Genomic DNA, 18,113 nt, shown 5'->3' on the forward strand with positions numbered 1-18,113 from the left:
TCAGTCATGACATCTTCTATGACATCATTGATAATATCACTGCAACATTTCCAATAAAATTATTGAGGAGAAAACTGTGCATGGCCGTGGGGTGAGTTATATTTCTCATAGGACATGAGTTATACTTTCTTGAGATAAGTTTAACAATAATCGCTGAATATCTATGGTTTTGTAAGTGTAAAATCTGAACCCAACTAGTTCACTTAGTGAATTTCTAAGATTCTTTTTATTTCTATTTCCTAACTACAACACCCCTGTAACCCTTCAGTTTTTGTGAGTGTGTGTGTGTGCGCATATATATATAGATATATACACACACACACACACACACACACACACGTCAAATCAAAACCCTTTCAGGGTTAGAGTGACACATAAATAATGCAAAAGAGAAGAAAGAACTCTGGTAGTTCCCAGTTTAGGTGGAGAGCAGCACCAGTTTAGAGCATCCTACAACACCAGTGACAGTCTAGATTTGCTCACCTGTCTCAAATATCTGTTTTTCTAGCAACGTTTTTAAGCATAGAATTAGCACAGCGCCATCCTTGCCGAGCTGTAAATGACAAAAGTCTTTGACCACTCTCGGCACAGTATTACAGCTGTGAATTGGTAAAATGCCATCCAAGCCCACCTCAAATGAGCAAAAGCAACACCTAACAAGTGATTCACTATCGCTAGCATTCCAGGAAACAGTTAGTTTCCCTCCTTTGTGGAAGCTGAGCAAAAATGAGTATTAGTACAGGCTGTCCTTCACATTTTTAGACACTGTGTTGACCTGCACCAGATGCTGCTGGAAGGAACAGAGATACTCAAGATACTCAGAGGAACCGCCATTAGGTCTGACCTGTTGAGGTGCTGATCTGTGATCTGCTAGGTCTCCAGGAGGGCTGTTACTTTACTGCCAGGGCCCTGATGTACTGGCCTGCTGTTCATACTTTTCTGTCTTTGGTGCCACCAGTGCTATCCAGAGACTTGTGAACTGCACCTCCCTGTCTTCTATCTGTGTGAAGAGCTCGGAAAGCGGAATTTGTGGACTATGCCACCCAACTCCCTAGCAACCAGTGCATGAGCAGCACTGCAAGGGGAAGCATGCAGCAAGAATACTGGGTTTGACAAGGAGCGCATGAAGAATGCTCCCCCTATGCTCCCTGCCCTCAGCGATCAGCCCTTGTCGAGCGCTGACAGTCCTGAGGAGCAGAGACTCCTCACACCAGAGGAAGCTTAGTCAGAGGCGGTTGCCGCCAGAAAGAGCAGTTGCGATATGCTGCACACCACCGCCAGTAGAGACAGATATTCCTCAGTGCCAACAGGAGCATAGGGTGAGCATGCAGGGTCGGGCCTCCACTTGTAAACCACGTGGGCCCCTAGCCGAGGGAGGACTTTGAGGGGCAAAGCCTGAGGGGCGTAGACCTGCTGCAAACACCCGCTCCCTGCCCTTAGGAAGCTGACAGCGGGAACCAAGGACAGCAGCTACCCCAACAGAACCCCGTCAGTGGTGCACTGTGAAGACGACAGCCAGCAACGGGAGATGTGTAGTATCCGAGGACACCTTCTTCCCTGCCCTGCATTACCTGGTGCCAAAGGGCGCACCGCCGCGTTAGTGGGCAGATGCCTGTGGCCGGTTCACCTGCAGGGGATCGGGCGAGGTACCACGTGGCTGAGTGGGCAGGGGCCCCCCTGTCTCTGGCAGTATTTTGTGAGTGGGGGCCCCATGAGGGCGGCCCTGCCATTTCCTGCCAATTGGGTTTCCCCTCCACCACAGTAACATACCTGGGAGTACTTGCTTGGGGACAATCCCACGGGAGAAGACCCCGACGGAGGCTTCGTGGATCCCAAGAGAGCTACCCATCCCAGGAACCTACATAATTTCCCTCATTTGCACACAGATGCTCCTACGTATTATATGGTGTCGGGTGAGATTTATGGGGGAGGTCATTGGTGCCAAGAAGTACATAATGATGTTTGGTAGCTCATGCGTTTTCCTCCCTAACCCAACCACTGCATATCGCTGAACCTGATGTGATGATCTGTACTGCTTTCGCCCTGTAGGGATAACGAATGTATAATAGGATCTGCCTGACATGCATGGGGAGGTTGTGTGTTTACGACACATGCAAAGGATAAGGATGTTTTGGCATTCATGATAATGTGTTTATTATGCCATGTGCATTTATGATGATAATGATGACTTGGCTACCGCTTGTGTTGTAGAATCCCAGTAACCTATGTGTTTATCTGACTACTGCTTGCTTTTGAAGAGTACTAGTAACCAGTGTGATGTTCTGACAACTGCTTGTGTAGCAGGGTAATACTGATTCATATTGTTTGTGGTCTAATTATGTTTTTGCAATACAGCTTATTTTTATATAGCTTGTTCTATCATTTCTTTTGTGCTGTATTTATTGTGTCACTGGTGTGTGTGTTGTGCAACCGCTTTACCCGTCGTCTCTAGGATACGTCTGACTGCTGGTGCCAAGCTACCAAGGGGTGAGCAGTGGTTATCTTGTGTGTGGCTCTCTTGCCCTAACTAGAGTGGTAGTCCCCGCCTGGCTGAGGTGCCTACCCTAGCCAGCCAGGAACCCCATTACTAACAGCGTAGAAACATGCAGAAAGCTTCATGCTTTTCTTCATCAGCTTGTAATTGTACGCTGAAAAACAGAGCAAAAGAAAGAAAAGCAACATTCTGTTTTTGCTGTTTTAAACAGCTGCTTCAATTATGCTCCGTGACCTGCCTTTCACCTCGGCTGCTGGCTTCGGCAGCAGGCATTGTGACGTCAGAAATTGACTGTAGTAACAAATAATGGTCGAGTTTTGGTGTATTTTTTGTTTAATCGGCCACTGGGTGCGTCACAAGTCACCTAATATAAAGAAATTACACAGTTGTGTTTATACAGGGACTATTGTAACATAATATATTACTGAAGGCATAAAACCTATGTAAAAATCCATAGCATCCCTACTAAGATCAGGGGATGACACAGGAAACCTTATGGTAAGTGTGTAATGCACACTGTGGTAACCATGTAATCATCATTGTGAACAAAGTATGAGTCCACCCACATGATATTTAAAACCTGAAGACAACTTGCTCTCTGGAAACCCACAGCATGGACAAATCAAACTAAAACACTTTGTAGGTAACTTTTGATTCAGCTGCATGAAACAGGATTGTTAAGCTAAGGAAGAGGGAAGTTCAGGGTTGATATAAGCTGCGGCCGAGCACCCGCAAAACCAAAATAATCGGACTGCTAATAAGCAAACAGGTTTCAATGATTAATGCCTGGCGCATGTTAGGAAGCTTGGCACAGTCAGCAAGGCCTTCGTCTGATAAAACTGCATACTGTCCATAAACAGCAAAACTAAAATAACATTACAGTTAAGAATATAGAAAATAAGGATTTCAAAAACAATGTCATAAAAAAAGAAAAGAATAACGATCAAAATGACACAATAATTATTATTTAAGGATCAGATGTTTTTAAGAATGATTAAGAATGCTTTTTAATTCACAGGTAATTCTGGTAGTAAAAACCTAAGTACACCAATGTGTTGCATGTGGTTCTCAAAGCCAGCACGAGAAGGCTAGTGCATTCGCTCTTGGCACTTTAGCAAATAATGCCTCCCTCTCTAAAATGGAAACATAACCCCGGAAATACACCACCATGGACCCTGGTGTACACATGACAGTGAACTATTGCTGTAGCAAACGATGTACTTGCTGGAAGGGCAGTGGGGGTGGGAGTGGGAAGAGGGTCCCTAACCATTTCGACGGATTGAACTGGCAGTCCAGGGTACACTAAGTGATTATATTGTCTCTTGTTTTGTAGTTGAGTTGTGAAATCTCATTGCTGTTCATGAAAATGACTAGAAAAATATGTTAATAAAATCCATAAAATGAAAACATGAACCTGTGCGGAGCGTGTACGGTAGAATCTTAAATTATTGCGATGTTTCATTGCTCAGAGTTACTGCAGACAGCCCACTCAGGAGCACATCCTTGATGATATAATTCAGTTCATGTAACCAGTAGACTCCCCCCTGGCCTCCCGAGGCACAGTAAAGTCCATTCGAACAATTCTACCTTAAAGAAAGCTATAATGAATGACATTTATGTTTCGTATGTTTTCAATTTCACAGCTTTCTCCTCTTGGCACAGTTTTTCTGAATACAAAAAGGAAATACGTATAACTGTGTTTTTTGTGATTGAAAAATCAAATGTTCATTGTGTGTGCTTCAAGATGGCTCCAAGTCATGATGCAGGCATGATATTAGTTCATAAAATATCATACTGGAAATAACTTGGGATGCTAAAAGTGGTTCTACTTCCTTATCAGTGACGTGTGCAGTTCACGCACAGCTGGCGGACCTTTTCACAATCAAAGGTGAAGAGGTAACTACAGTTTGGATAGCAATGATCTGGGATGCCATGACAATGTACACACTAGCCTTTGTTCAAAGGCTTGTGTAAACAGCACGTTCTTCCTTAACTACAGAACTCAGCAGTTTAAGATTATTTTCTTTGCCTGAAGCTACCTCTCCCAGCTCCACTTTGTTATTCTCAGAAAACCGACGAGTCAATATAACTTTTACTTTAGTTTTTATGCATTTGGAGGAAGGCTTATAGCTATCAATTGTACTGGCCAACAAAACACATATGTGAAGTGATGCGCAACTAAGAGTTGAGCCGGACCAACGTCTGAGTTTTTATAATGGATTCACACAAAATATCAACCGCTGTTAGGACCAGAGGCGAGGATTATGCATTCGCTTTCTCCTTCAGTAACTCAGCGACCATAGCAAACACCATAGCCAATTGAACAAATCAGGATTTAAACTCCCACCTGTCCATTTAACAAAAAACGTCATCAACCACTAAAGCACAAGGACATAATCCCCTGGAAGAGGCAAGACTTCCTTGTTATTCGCTGCTAACTAGCTAGATCAGTGGTTCCCAATCTGTGGTCCGGGGACCCCTGGGGGTCCGCGAAAGCCTAGAAAATAAAAAAATATTAACAAATATTGACAAATTAGGTCCCCAGCTTCCCGTAATGACTCAGACGGGGGACCCCGGATTCCCATGATGATTCCGTGGGGGTCCCTGGGTTCCATTAATGTTAAAGTGGGGGTCCACAGAAAACAAAAGGTTGGGAACCACTGAGCTAGATGAAGAGCAGGTCAGGGAGGGGAAGCCGGACCATGAGGGCACCGCGGCTAATGCGCTCCGAGGGCTTCAGGATGTATGGGCATGGAGGAAAAGGAGTGAGGGAAGCGTGAGGCATGTAAGTAGAAAACATACGCACCCCACCCCCTCCTCTTTGGGCTCCGCAGGTAGCTGCTGTACCCTGAGGCGGGAAAACCTGCGCTCAAGATTGTCCAGGGTCATTTGAAAAGAACCAATACAGGGAGATGGGTGTGACCTGCACCTAAAACCTAATGCTGACACTGGGGACAGCAGTCAGTTGCCAACACAAAAATGTCCCATCCACCCACCCCTACCTATACAGCAGGCATCGCAGCCATTACTTGCAAAGGGGGATGGGATCTGCAAACAACGCAAAGAAACTGCATCGGTAACAAATAAGATCGGCCTGTAGGCTAGCCAAAGGGGAGTCACCACAACAGTGGCCTGACGGCAGGGACATTTGGCTCAGAGACCGCACAGCGGAACTGCAGTAATAACACATAAGGGTGGCCGGCAGACTGTCAGAAAGGAAAGAGCTAACCTAACAGTAGTCCTTGGGATGCCTGACAGCAGTGACACTTTGGGCAGAGGTAACACAGTTAAACTGCAGCAATAACGCATAAGGTCAGACAGTAGACCATCGGAGAGTAAAGAGTCGCCATAATAGTGATCCTTGGTATGTCTGATGGCTGGGACATGAGAGGTAGGCGGGGCAACTGAGAGACCCAAAGGGGATAGTCCCAAAGCAGACACGGCACTTGCAGCCCAGGAATGACCGGAAAGGGCCTCTGATTTCACACATAGGTAGCAAGGGAAGCCTAGAAACTGCTGCACGCAACCCGAAGGGCCTCCACATCCAGTGGATTGTGCAGTCAAAGATGATTTACTGTTGTGACAAACTGACTTAAGGCTCGGGACCAATGAATTATATTTGTATGATAGATTTATAATGTTCTTGAATGATTTAAAGCGTATATCGATGATCGATTACTGTCAATGATTTATGATCATAATTTATGACTTACTGTTCATAAACTGTGACCTTTACATCCACCCAGGGCCTCTTACTTACTGTAAGAGGGGCGGACGGATGGGGAGGTCAATCAAAGTCCTGTTAAGGCCAAGTACCCTGTCTGGGGGCATTAAATGCTTTACCTATCGTGGGCTATCCCTTTTCGTCCAGCTCTGTTCTCTCCAAATACACCCCACTTGGAAAAGGTAAAGCACAAGGGTTTTTGTTGGCGCAGGCAGGGCCAGCTCTTTAGGGCAGTGCGACCAGTGTGGCCGCACCGGGTGCTGACCTGGATGGGGGGCGCTGACCTCAGAGGGGCGCTGTGTTTAGCAATAACTTACGAAACTTGCGATTTAAAAGCACTTGCTGAAAAGTTCCTTGTGTGTCCAGCCTTCAGGAAAAAATAAAAATTTCAAGATAACTCTTGTGATTAATGTTCTTGCTAGAGATAGAGATCAGAGTTGTGTCCAGTGGCAGTTTTGACTCAATATAAAGTAGAGCAGAGGGTTAATCTGCCTGCTTCAAAGAACCAAACTATGTTTTAAGTGGCTAGCTGAGAGGATTAGTAAAGTCAGCATTTACAAGCGCTTTAAAACAAAAGAAAAGTATGTGAGAGGGGCTATGGAGAGATGAGGAGCACTTTTGCTGGGTGGCAGTGAGGGAATCGGAGGAGGTGGTCATGGGGTGGGGGAGTGTAAGGAAATGCCTCTTTGGCATGGTTACCCCCTGACTTTGTGCCTTTTGCTGATGCCAGTTATGATTGAAAGTGTGCTGGGACCCTGCTAACCAGGCCCCAGCACCAGTGTTCTTTCCCTAAACTATACCTTTGTTCCCACAATTGGCACAGCCCTGGCACTCAGATAAGTCCCTTGTAAATGGTACCCCTGGTACCAAGGGCCCTGATGCCAGGGAAGGTCTCTAAGGGCTGCAGCATGTATTGTGCCACCCTGGGGACCCCTCACTCAGCACACACACTGCCTCACAGCTTGTGTGTGCTGGTGGGGAGAAAAAGACTAAGTTGACATGGCACTCCCCTCAGAGCGCCATGTCCAACTCACACTGCCTGTGGCATAGGTAAGTCACCCCTCTTGCAGGCCTTACAGCCCTAAGGCAGGGTGCACTATACCACAAGTGAGGGCATATGTGCATGAGCACTATGCCCCTACAGTGTCTAAACAAAACCTTAGACAATGTAAGTGCAGGGTAGTCATAAAGAGTATATGGTCGGGGAGTTTGTCAAATATGAACTCCACAGTTCCATAATGGCTACACTGAAATCTGGGAAGTTTGGTATCAAACTTCTAAGCACAATAAATGCACACTGATGCCAGTGTGGTATTTATTGTAAAATGCACCCAAAGGGCATCTTAGAAATGCCCCCTGAATACCAGTCTGAATCCTAGTGCTAGGCTGACCAGTTTCTGCCAGCCTGCCACAACCAGACGAGTTGCTGGCCACATGGGGAAAGTGCCTTTGTCACTATGTGGCCAGGAACAAAGCCTGTACTGGGTGGAGGTGCTTCTCACCTCCCCCTGCAGGAACTGTAACGCCTCAAAGGCTCATGCCTTTTGTTACAGCACCCTATGTTATCCCAGCTAGTGGAGATGCCCGCCCCTCCGGCCACTGCCCCCACTTTTGGTGGCAAGCTGGAGGAGATAATGAAAAAAACAAGGAGGAGTCACCCACCAGTCAGGACAGCCCCTAAGGTGTCCTGAGCTGAGGTGACCCCTGCCTTTAGAAATCCTCCATCTTAAGATTGGAGAATTTCCCCAAAAGGATTAGGGATGTGCCCCCCTCCCCTCAGGAAGGAGGCACAAAGAGGGTGTAGCCAAACTCCAGGACAGTACCCATTGGCTACTGCCCTCCTGACCTAAAACCACCCCTATATTCAGTATTTAGGGGCACCCCAGAACCCAGGAAATCAGATTCCTGCAACCTACACAAAGAAGGAGGACTGCTGACCTGAAAGCCCTGCAGAGACGATGGAGACGACAACTGCTTTGGCCCCAGCCCTACCGGCCTGTCTCCAGACTCAAAGAAACCTGCATAGCGACGCATCAGACAGGGGCCAGCGACCTCTGAAGCCTCAGAGGACTGCCCTGAAATCCAAAAGACCAAGAAACTCTCGAGAACAGCAGCACTGTTCACAAACAGCAACAACTTTGCAACTTCCTTGCAACTTTTAAAGACTTCACTCTTCCCGCCGGAAGCGTGAGACTTCACACACTGCACCAAACGCCCCTGGCTCGAGCTCCAGAGAACCAACTCTACAGGGAGGACTCCCAGGTGACTGCGCCCTCGTGAGTAACCCGAGACGACCCCCTTGGACCCCCACAGCGACACATGCAGAGAGAATCCAGAGGCTCCCCCTGACCGCGACTGCCTGAAACAAGGAACCCGACGCCTGGACCAAGCACTGCACCCGCAGCCCCCAGGACCAGAAGGAACCGAACTCCAGTGCAGGAGTGACCATCAGGCAACCCTCTGCCTAGCCCAGTCAGTGGCTGGCCCGAGAAGCCCCCCTGTGCCCTGCCTGCACCGCTAGAGTGATTCCCGGGTCCCTCCACTGATTCCTATTCAAAACCCGAAGCTTGTTAAGCACACTGCACCCGGCCCCCCTGTGCCACTGAGGGTGTGTTTTGTGTGCCTACTTGTGTCCCCCCTCAGTGTTCTACAAAACCCCCCTGGTCTGCCATCCGAAGACGCAGGTATTTACCTGTTGGCTGACTGGAACCGGAGCACCCTTGTTCTTTATAGGCACCTATGTGTTTTGGGTCCTCCTTTGACCTCTGCACCTGACCGGCCCTGTGTTGCTGGTGCGGTGACTTCGGGGTTGCCTTGAACCCCCAACGGTGGGCTGCCTATGCCCAGGAACCTTAACTTGTAAGTGCATTACTTACCTGAAAAACTAACTAATACTTACCTCCCCCAGGAACTGTTGATTTTTGCACTGTGTCCACTTTTAAAATAGCTTAATGCCATTTTAACTAAAACTGTGTATGTTACTGCTTTAATTCAAAGTTCCTTACTTACCTGAGTGGAGTACCTTGATTGTATGTATTTACTTAAAATCTTGAATCTTAAATAAAGAAAAAAAAATTCTATATAAAAACTATTGGCCTGGACTTAAGTCTGAGTGTGTGGTCCTCATTTATTGCCTGTGTGTGTACAACAAATGCTTAACACTACCCTCTGGCAAGCCTACAGATCGACCACACTACAACAAACTAGAGCATTGGAATTATCTAATTTTGCCGCTATCTTACCTCTAAGGGGAACCCTTGGACTCTGTGCACACTATCTCTTACTTTGAGATAGTATATACAGAGCCAACTTCCTACGGGGGAGCATAAAAAAAATTGCTGCACCGGGCGCTACCAGCATTAAAGGCGGCCCTGGGTGCAAGCCACGTTTACTTCACACAAAGTGTTATTTTAATATTTTGCATTCCTTAATGCCATTAAATTTCCTTTCAGCAAATGTATCTTGGACTTAAGCATGGAGAGGCCACAGCCAACACTGCCTTTGTACAAGGTGCAGGGTGGTGTAAGCAAGCGAGGTGGCAGTAGGAGTTCATCTTCTATTTTTAGCGGCCCTCACAAACTTAGACCATGAGGTATGTTCAGGACAGAGACCACTCGGCTTGCAGCACCGCCTGTAAGGGAAGTTTCCCGATATCCAGGAAGCCCTGAGTTGGGTTGATTGTTTTAAGAGCTTATTGGACACAGTAAGACTAAATTCCCATAAAGTCACTCACCACTACGCCGCTTGAGGTTGCATTGTAAGGGTGACCTCAGAAGCAACCTACCCCAGGAATAAAAGGTGTTTTGTGCCTGGAAGTTTTGGGGAGCAATGGAGTTTTCTTTACACAGTGCCTAGGGAGTGCTTTTACTGCTCACGTTGCAGTGGCATACAACCATTAATTCAAAGGGAAAAGTCAAATATGGTAACTATTTCATGGTTGCCTTTTACCTGAGAATACAAATTTCATCATAATTACAGCCCCTTTAATATTGACAAGGCTACCATATTATGAGGCAACACAGTTATTTATGTGAATTGTGTGGTGCAGTCTGCGTCAGTGTTTTTATCCATTTGAGACAGAAACACAATTTGTGGTGAAATATGCAAATATTACAAACTATGTGGCAAATGCAGCAAATCCATAATATTGCAGTAGGTGCTGAAGTCATAAAAACACCTGAATCCACAGACTCTCAGCACTGTCCACTGCATGATTTATAAAAAAAATTGTAAACTTTTATTTATGCTTTTATTCAAACAAGTGAAGCAATACAATAAGATCATGCATTTGCAGACTCATACGATACAACTATCATATTGCGTCATTTCTAGTGAGTATTTTCACTTTCCAGATTTTATCCATACAGTATATAAACAATTGGACACATAGCACTAACAATGCTTTGTTTTATCAATCAGTTATATCACCCTCTGGTTCTCCTGTTTCTTTCCCTATAAGGTATTGTTTGTAGATGTCCCAAAATTTCGCTGGCTTATTTGTAGGAGGGAGTAGTTCACTGTAATTGTCTGTTTGCGTGTTGCAATAAGTCATATCTCTATGCCCTTCATCTATTGTAGGGATCGGTCCACGGTCCCATCGCATGGCGATCCTACGCTTAGCCAGCAACCGACCCATAGCCACCAGTTTGCGAGTCGATTTTGGTAAGTGGTTATCCCACCCCATTAGTGCTAAGAGTGGACCAGCGTCTATTGGTTCCCCAATTATAGCCTCTAGTTCTTTGAATACGGCTTTCCAAAAATGTATTCTTTTTACACACGCCCATGCCATGTGCAGAAAATCTGCTTGCTCCATTCCACATTTAGGGCAGTTCGAATTTTCACGCAAACCATATCTGTGCAGGCGGAGTGGGGTGTAATATATTCTGTTGAGAAATTTAAAGTGGATAAGTCTATATCTGCCATTTAGAGAGATAGAACGTGTCTTGGCACAAGTAACGCCATTGTGTGTCTGTAATTTGTACCCCCAGATCTCTTTGCCACTCCACCCGGGCTTTTGAGAGCTCATAAGTTCTTGATTCCTGTATCGAAGCGTATAGGCGGGACACCAAGTGTCTCGTACAACTCCCCTGCAGGATCACGGAGAGCGATGCGATCTCGGGGGGGGTTCTTGCATGTCTTCACCCAATAGCCGAGCCAGTGCATGACGTGCCCTGTGATACTGGAACCGGTGCAGGGGAGTAGTCTCACCGGTCTCATTCAACAACCTTTCCCAACTTTTCATTCTGTTGTTTCCAAATAAGTCCCCTAATGTGTTAATACCTAGTTCGCTTAGGGCAGATATCAGTTTACTGTCTCGCCAGAGTGGAAACCAAGCACAGCAATATACTGGTACATATGGGGAGTATAGCAAAGCCAATTTCTGTTTGTCCATAATCTCTTGCCATGCCTTTGCTACTGAGTCCAGAGAGGCTATTTTTTTATATTGCCTGCTCGGGGTCTGGTATAATCTTCCCTGCAACGGGGCGGGTACGCCAGCTCTCTTTCTATACTAAGAAATGGGGAATTCTCTGGTCCATGGAGCCAGATCTGCGCTACAGCAGCTCGGGCTGCTACGCTATAGGATTATAAATCCGGGGCTTCCAATCCGCCGAGCTCATATGGCAAGGTTAGCACACGCCATTGCACTCAGGGCTGGGTTCCTGCCCGGGCCAGTTTTATTAGGAGTGATCTCAATGTAGCGAAATATTTCTTAGGTAGCACCATCGGAATATTCTGGAACAGGAAGAGAAAGTGCGGTAACACCACCATTTTCATCAACACTACCCGACCAAGCAAGGACAGAGGGAGTCGTATCCATTTCTTAACATCTGTAGCCAATTTAGTTATCGCTGTGTCATAATTATCCCTCACAATAATGTTGGGATTGGTGTGCACCTTAATACCCAGATACCTAACTGACCCGATCTCCCATTTTAGCGGAAAACCCACCTCCGTCTGTACCGTGGAGGGAGTTAATGGAAATATTAACGATTTACCCCAATTTACTTTAAGGCCGGACAATGCCCCATATCGCACTATTTCTTGGAGCATCGGCGCAGCATTGCGTTTTGGATCTTTGATATACAGCAATGTATCGTCTGCGTATGCCGATATTACTACTTTGTAATGTTTGAAATTAAGACCACAATGGCTATGATATTCCCTCAGGGCACAAGCCAGAGGCTCCGCTCCTAGCACATACAGTAGGGGGGAAAGTGGGCATCCCTGTCTAGTGCCCCTGGTGATGTCCATTGCCTCTGTCACCACCCCGTTCACTCGGACCCTGGCCCGGGGTTCCCTGTACAATGTGGTTATCAGATGTAAAAAAGTGTCTCCTATTCCGAACCGTCGCAGTGCCACCCATAAGAAGTCCCACTCTACTGAGTCGAACGCTTTTTCCACGTCCAGAAATACCGCCACTGCCTGTATATCAGGATTAATGTTTTGTATAGTGCCGAATAATGTGCGTAGGTTCATGGTTAGATTACGGCCAGGGACAAATCCTGCCTGTTCAGGTTTTACTAGTAGGAGCAGCACCTTGGCCAGACGTTCTGCTAAGATTTTCGCGTATATTTTGACATCTACATTTAACAGCGATATTGGCCTGTAGGAGGAGCATTGTTCTTGTGGTTTCCCCAGTTTAAGCAGTGTGATTATCATGGCTTCCTCTTGTAGTATAAAGTGTTTGGTAATATTCTAGGAACCTAGCCGCTACATCCTCGGGGTCAGTGAGAATGCTACCATCTGCTGCTGCCGTTTTGTTAATTAGATTGGTGCTATGACTGGGGCGGATTAAATTTGCTAGGACCTTGCCAGGTCTGTCCCCCTCCCCGTACACTCGGGCCACAGCATACTTCCCCATATGACGCACTTCCGATAGGGCTGTCTCTTGAAATTCTTGCATCTTTGCGCGAATATGACCCAATGTACGTGTATCTGCTGTGTCACGATGCTCTTGTTCTAACTGGGATAGCTCCCCTTCAAGTAATTGTAGTTGCCCACGTATAGATCGGAGTACCCCCACATGTTTAGACATGGTAATCCCTCTTATGTACACCTTGAATGTCTCCCAGATTGTGCCCACTCGGGTAACTGATCCTTTGTTTAGTTGGAAAAATTCTTTGTGTTTAGGGAGGAACTGACCAATGCAATCAGAGTCTGTTAGCGAGTATGGTGGGAATCTCAAGGAGAACGGTGACTGTGGAACATGACCCACTGTCAGTAATATCGGAACCGGTGAATGATCCGAATACGTTCGAGGCCAGGGCGCTTCGGGTGTTACTCTATGTGATAAATTGTGGGAGACTAGCCAAAGATCTATGCGTGTATACAAGTCATGTGCTGATTAGTAATGCGTGTACCTCCCTTTTCGGGGTGCCTTTCTCTCCAGATATCTGTCAGTCCCAAGACCACCATTATGTCTAGTATTGCGCACGCGCTGCTGCAGCCGGGCCCCTGGTCTTACCTCCCGATCTATCTAATGTAGGAGACAGCGTACAATTAAAGTCTCCACACCCAAGTTTTGGAAGGTCTCTCCATTTCATTGTCCGCGCTGCAAGATCTCTATAAAACTATGGGTCGTCGTAATTCGGCCCATATATTCCTATCAGTATAAAGGTGAAAGCCCTGCCCTTGCATTTTGCCACAACATAACTCCCCCCGGGCTCAATCTCAGCACTCTCAAGCTCAATGGAAGATGCGCGGGAGGCCCACAGAAGGACGCCCCCAGAGTGAGTTGTGTAACCTGCTGCCAAGAACTGCCCCTTCATTCTGCGCGAGGTGAGCATAGGGCTATCTGGGGCCAAATGTGTCTCTTGCAATACTGCAATATCGACCTTGTGTCGGAGTAAATATGCCACCACCCCTCGGGTTTTACGTGTATCATTAAGTCCCCTCACATTCCAGGTGATCAACCTAAGTCTATGGTGTCCCTTTTGTGTGTCAGAAGTTGTATGCTCTGGAGTCATCTATTCTCTAAGTTGATTTTCTAAGTCCAATTGTGCATAGTACTCATCTACATTATGTCTGCTTCGTCTAACGCAACATTTCAACCATACTGTTACTGCAACTTTTTCCCTCCCGCCCACCACCCTCCCACAATAGGCCAAACCCCAACCTGCCCATCTGTTTGTAACTTTCAAAATCCTCCCACGAACTGCCCCTCTGGATCCTAACCCCAACTTTGCTATAAGTAGAACACACATGAAGGCGGATGTTACTTCGCCTTAACAAAAGTTTTGTTATGTTGGCTACCAATATATGTGTCCGTCGGACCATCCCTGCATCTCGGGGCACGTCGCGTCCAGCGTGTAAGATACGCATGATTTACCTCCAGTCCCTGAAGATTTCAAGACTTCTCATTATGGGCGATAACCACATGGCATTAATTTACATCTATAGTGTACGCATCTTTCACAATGATAGTGTTCTGAACCAATTTCTACAGTGGAACTTTTACGACTAGAAGCAGCTCTTTGATTAATTGTTCGCCGGTTCTGCCCCCGATGCGTTTCTTTTATCTGCTAGCTTACGGTTCACAAATTGTTCAAATTTCTTATGATCAGTGAAGAATATTGTATTTCGATCTACATCTACTCTCAGTTTGGCTGGGTATAGCATTCTGTAATCTAGTTGCAGTGCTCTTAGCTGTTTCTTCCCCGGCAGGAATTGCTTTCTCGCTTCCTGCACCTGCAGTGTGAAGTCAGGGTACAATGAGAGAGTCATACCCTCATATCTCAATGTTTTCAACTCACGTGCACGCTTCAATGCAGCATCACGGTCCCTAGTTCAACAGTCTCGCTATCACCGGGCGAGGTGGAGCCCCGGGCGGGGGCCAGACCGCTAGCGACCTATGTGCCCTTTCCACCACGAAGAATGCTGAGAAGATGTCCCGCCCCAGCAATTGTATCAGCAGGCTCACGACAAAGTTCTCCATGTTTGCGATCAATGTAGACTCTGCTAGTCCCACGATACGAAGGTTGTTACTACGAGAGCGCGACTCCAGATCGTCCATTTTATCTTTAAGGGTATCCAGCTCCGTGCTCACTTTTAGTTGTCTGGAAGCTAGTGCAGTTTGTTGATTCTCCACGGCCGACACACGTATCTCCACCTGGTCCAAGCGCACCGTCTGCTTATCTAGTCTTTCTGACATTCTGTCCACACGATAGGATAGAAAGTCGATTTTGCCGTCTATTAGGCTTAGACTTTGTTGCATAGCCGTTAGAATGTGTCGTAGGTCTTGTTCTTCATGAGCTGGGACCTCTGGGGACCTCTCCGATCCAGCCTCTGCGCCCTTCCCTGTCTGGCTCATAGTTTTACGTCGCTTGAAATGTAGCTTAGGCTGGGCTTTGTCATGTTTTCCCATAGTGGAAAATTTTGTGTCCTTTCCACGCGGTCCGCCCCTTGTTCCCAGCCAACTTACTTTCTGTACTTTCAGGTACCACAGATCCCGCAGTCTCACACCACCGAGGGCCCCTCCACTGGGTCGGCACCGCCAATTCGGGCTTCATACCGGATCAGCTCATCCAAGATGTGACACGTCACAATCAGCGCCCCTACACTAGTCACCAAAATCGTCGCAACTCGCCCACGGCCTGGCCACAGTCAGCGCGCCGGTTTCAGCACGTCCAGGGTCCCTCTTTTATTAAATTGTGCATGCACCCTAAGTTGTGCTGCTAAATTTTAAGATAACACCATCAGTCACATCATTGCCATGCTCACTCAGGGCAGTCCACTCCGGCCCCCCCGGGCGAGAGAGCAGTAGGTTCCACGCTCCTTTCCATCCTGCTGCGTAGTCTCACCTCCAGGCCTCTGCGCTCCCAGTCCGCTCCACGCGGACATGCGCTACCAGCGCCGCTCGGGGACCTCTGTAGTTCCGACACGCCGACCAGGGCCGCCCGCAGGCGAGACCTCTCTTCCGCCACAGGCGCAGTCAGGCACTCCACAACGCGCCGCAGGGACTTGCCCGCCACGCGTCTTCAGGCGAGCGCAAGCGCTGCCACGCTGTCTCTAGGCCTCGGTCGTCTGGCCCCGGCCCGCGCACCCTGAGCGTCTTCGCGGGCTGGTGCTCACACCAGGCCCCGCCAGAACCCTCCGACGGTCGGATCTTTACCCCTGCGGTCTGGGCTTCAGCAGCTTCCCCAGGGAGTCCGAAGGACCGGGCATAGCCCGCAGGATTGTGCAGGATCGTTAGGTAGCCGGCGGAGTTCCGCTACTGCACGGCCATCTTTCGGCTCGGCAAGCTCCACCCCCCCCCCATGATTTATAATTTTACCAACACTGGTAAACAAAACCTAAACATCCCAAATACCCCAATTACAATCAGTGCCCATTGTTAACTGCACTTCAAAGACAACATCCTTTTCAAGCTAACTGACCCAAAATAAACATGTCATACAAAAACAGACATCACATGTACCATTTGTATTATGGCCCTATATGAACTTCTTAGGGTTCTGATAATGTATACAAACCACTCAGCCTTGCAGTTTATGAGGTCACCTGGACTGCAATGTTGTAAAATATTACACAATTACCTCCTATGTATTCTTATGTATATAAATAGTATATATATACTGATAGTATTCAGACCCAAAAAGCTACATACTCCAGCCCTCCCGAAGCGGCATGTACATGCTCAGACGCAGTAAATCATTTCCTACCACAACTCTGTAATAAATGATTGCAGGCTGAACTGTTTATGCAAAAGTGGCAAGTGTATTTATTTTAGTGCCACATACTGGCGGACCTGACGTATTTCGGCTCACATACAGTGCCTTTTTCTTCTGGACATCACTGTAATTCGAAGTTCAATGAATACAAATGATAAGGGGATCATAAAGACAGGCTGCTCTGATGTAGTTTTTTTTCAACGTAAGGCAGCTCTTTCAATGTATATACTTGTTATGTCTTTCTATAGTGTATGTTCCACAATCAATACATTTTAAATCGCTTGGTAATTATTGTCCTTAATTCGGATTCTTCCTCTAATAATGTCTCAGTTGGCTTTTCACCTTACAAACATTGTCAATGGAAACTTTTCATTGAACGTTTTGTATGTGTTTTATACCCGTCTGCATTATAACTAATGTAAAAGAAAAAAATCCCAAAACATATTTCATCTTTGTGCTCTCTCGCAGGTAACCCAGATAAAAATGAAGGCAAACCTGTTACATAGGATTTTCAGCATTGTAATATGCTAAATGTACAACCAAATCTTTGTGCTGTTCAAACATCTCACCTGCACCTTCCCCAGACGACCTCAACACTAACACAGCTGCCCGGGACCTCATCAACTGGATCTTAGACTGCGCCAACACCTTAGCCCCCACCAACAAACCATCCAACAGATGCACATCAACAAAAGCCAATAGGTTCACCCCCACCCTCAAGGAGTCCAAACAAACTGCAGATGCCTCGAAAGAAAATGGCGCACCGACAAGACCCCCACCAACCACAAAGCCTTCAAAAAATCCATAAACGCACACCACCAACTCATCAGGACCACCTAGAGAAACGCCTTCCAGGAAAGCATCAGCAACAAAGCACACAACAGCAAAGAACTCTTCGCGATCATCAGCGAACTGACCAACCCCAGAGCGAACTCCACGGACATCCTCCCCATACAAGAACACTGCAACAACCTCTTCACCTACTACCACCACAAGATGGCAGACATCTACAACAGATTCCAAATTCAAGACCATCCCACGCCCACCACTGTCATATCCACCACCGAAGCTCCTCCAAACCCCCACCAACTAGTCTGCTGGGCCAACATCTCTGAAGAAGAAACCCTCAACATCAAGAACTCCATCCACTCCGGCTCCCACTCCGATCCCTGCCCCCACCACATCTTCAACAAAACAATTTCCTAGCCTCCAAGACCTGGAACTC

The 18,113-nt window shown here is 47.0% G+C and overlaps 1 protein-coding gene across 1 annotated transcript in view; it reads right to left on the reverse strand.

Moving 5' to 3' along the window:
- Positions 1 to 18,113, reverse strand: part of TBCD (tubulin folding cofactor D) — a 1,666,801-nt gene that overhangs the window by 917,825 nt on the left and 730,863 nt on the right. Inside the window, 1 exon segment of the mRNA XM_069200356.1 lies at positions 3,798 to 3,815. Within this exon segment, the coding sequence (XP_069056457.1) occupies positions 3,798 to 3,815 (18 nt within the window).

This window comes from Pleurodeles waltl, chromosome 7 (genome assembly GCF_031143425.1).
Source record: "Pleurodeles waltl isolate 20211129_DDA chromosome 7, aPleWal1.hap1.20221129, whole genome shotgun sequence".
Taxonomy (NCBI): Eukaryota; Metazoa; Chordata; class Amphibia; order Caudata; family Salamandridae; genus Pleurodeles; species Pleurodeles waltl.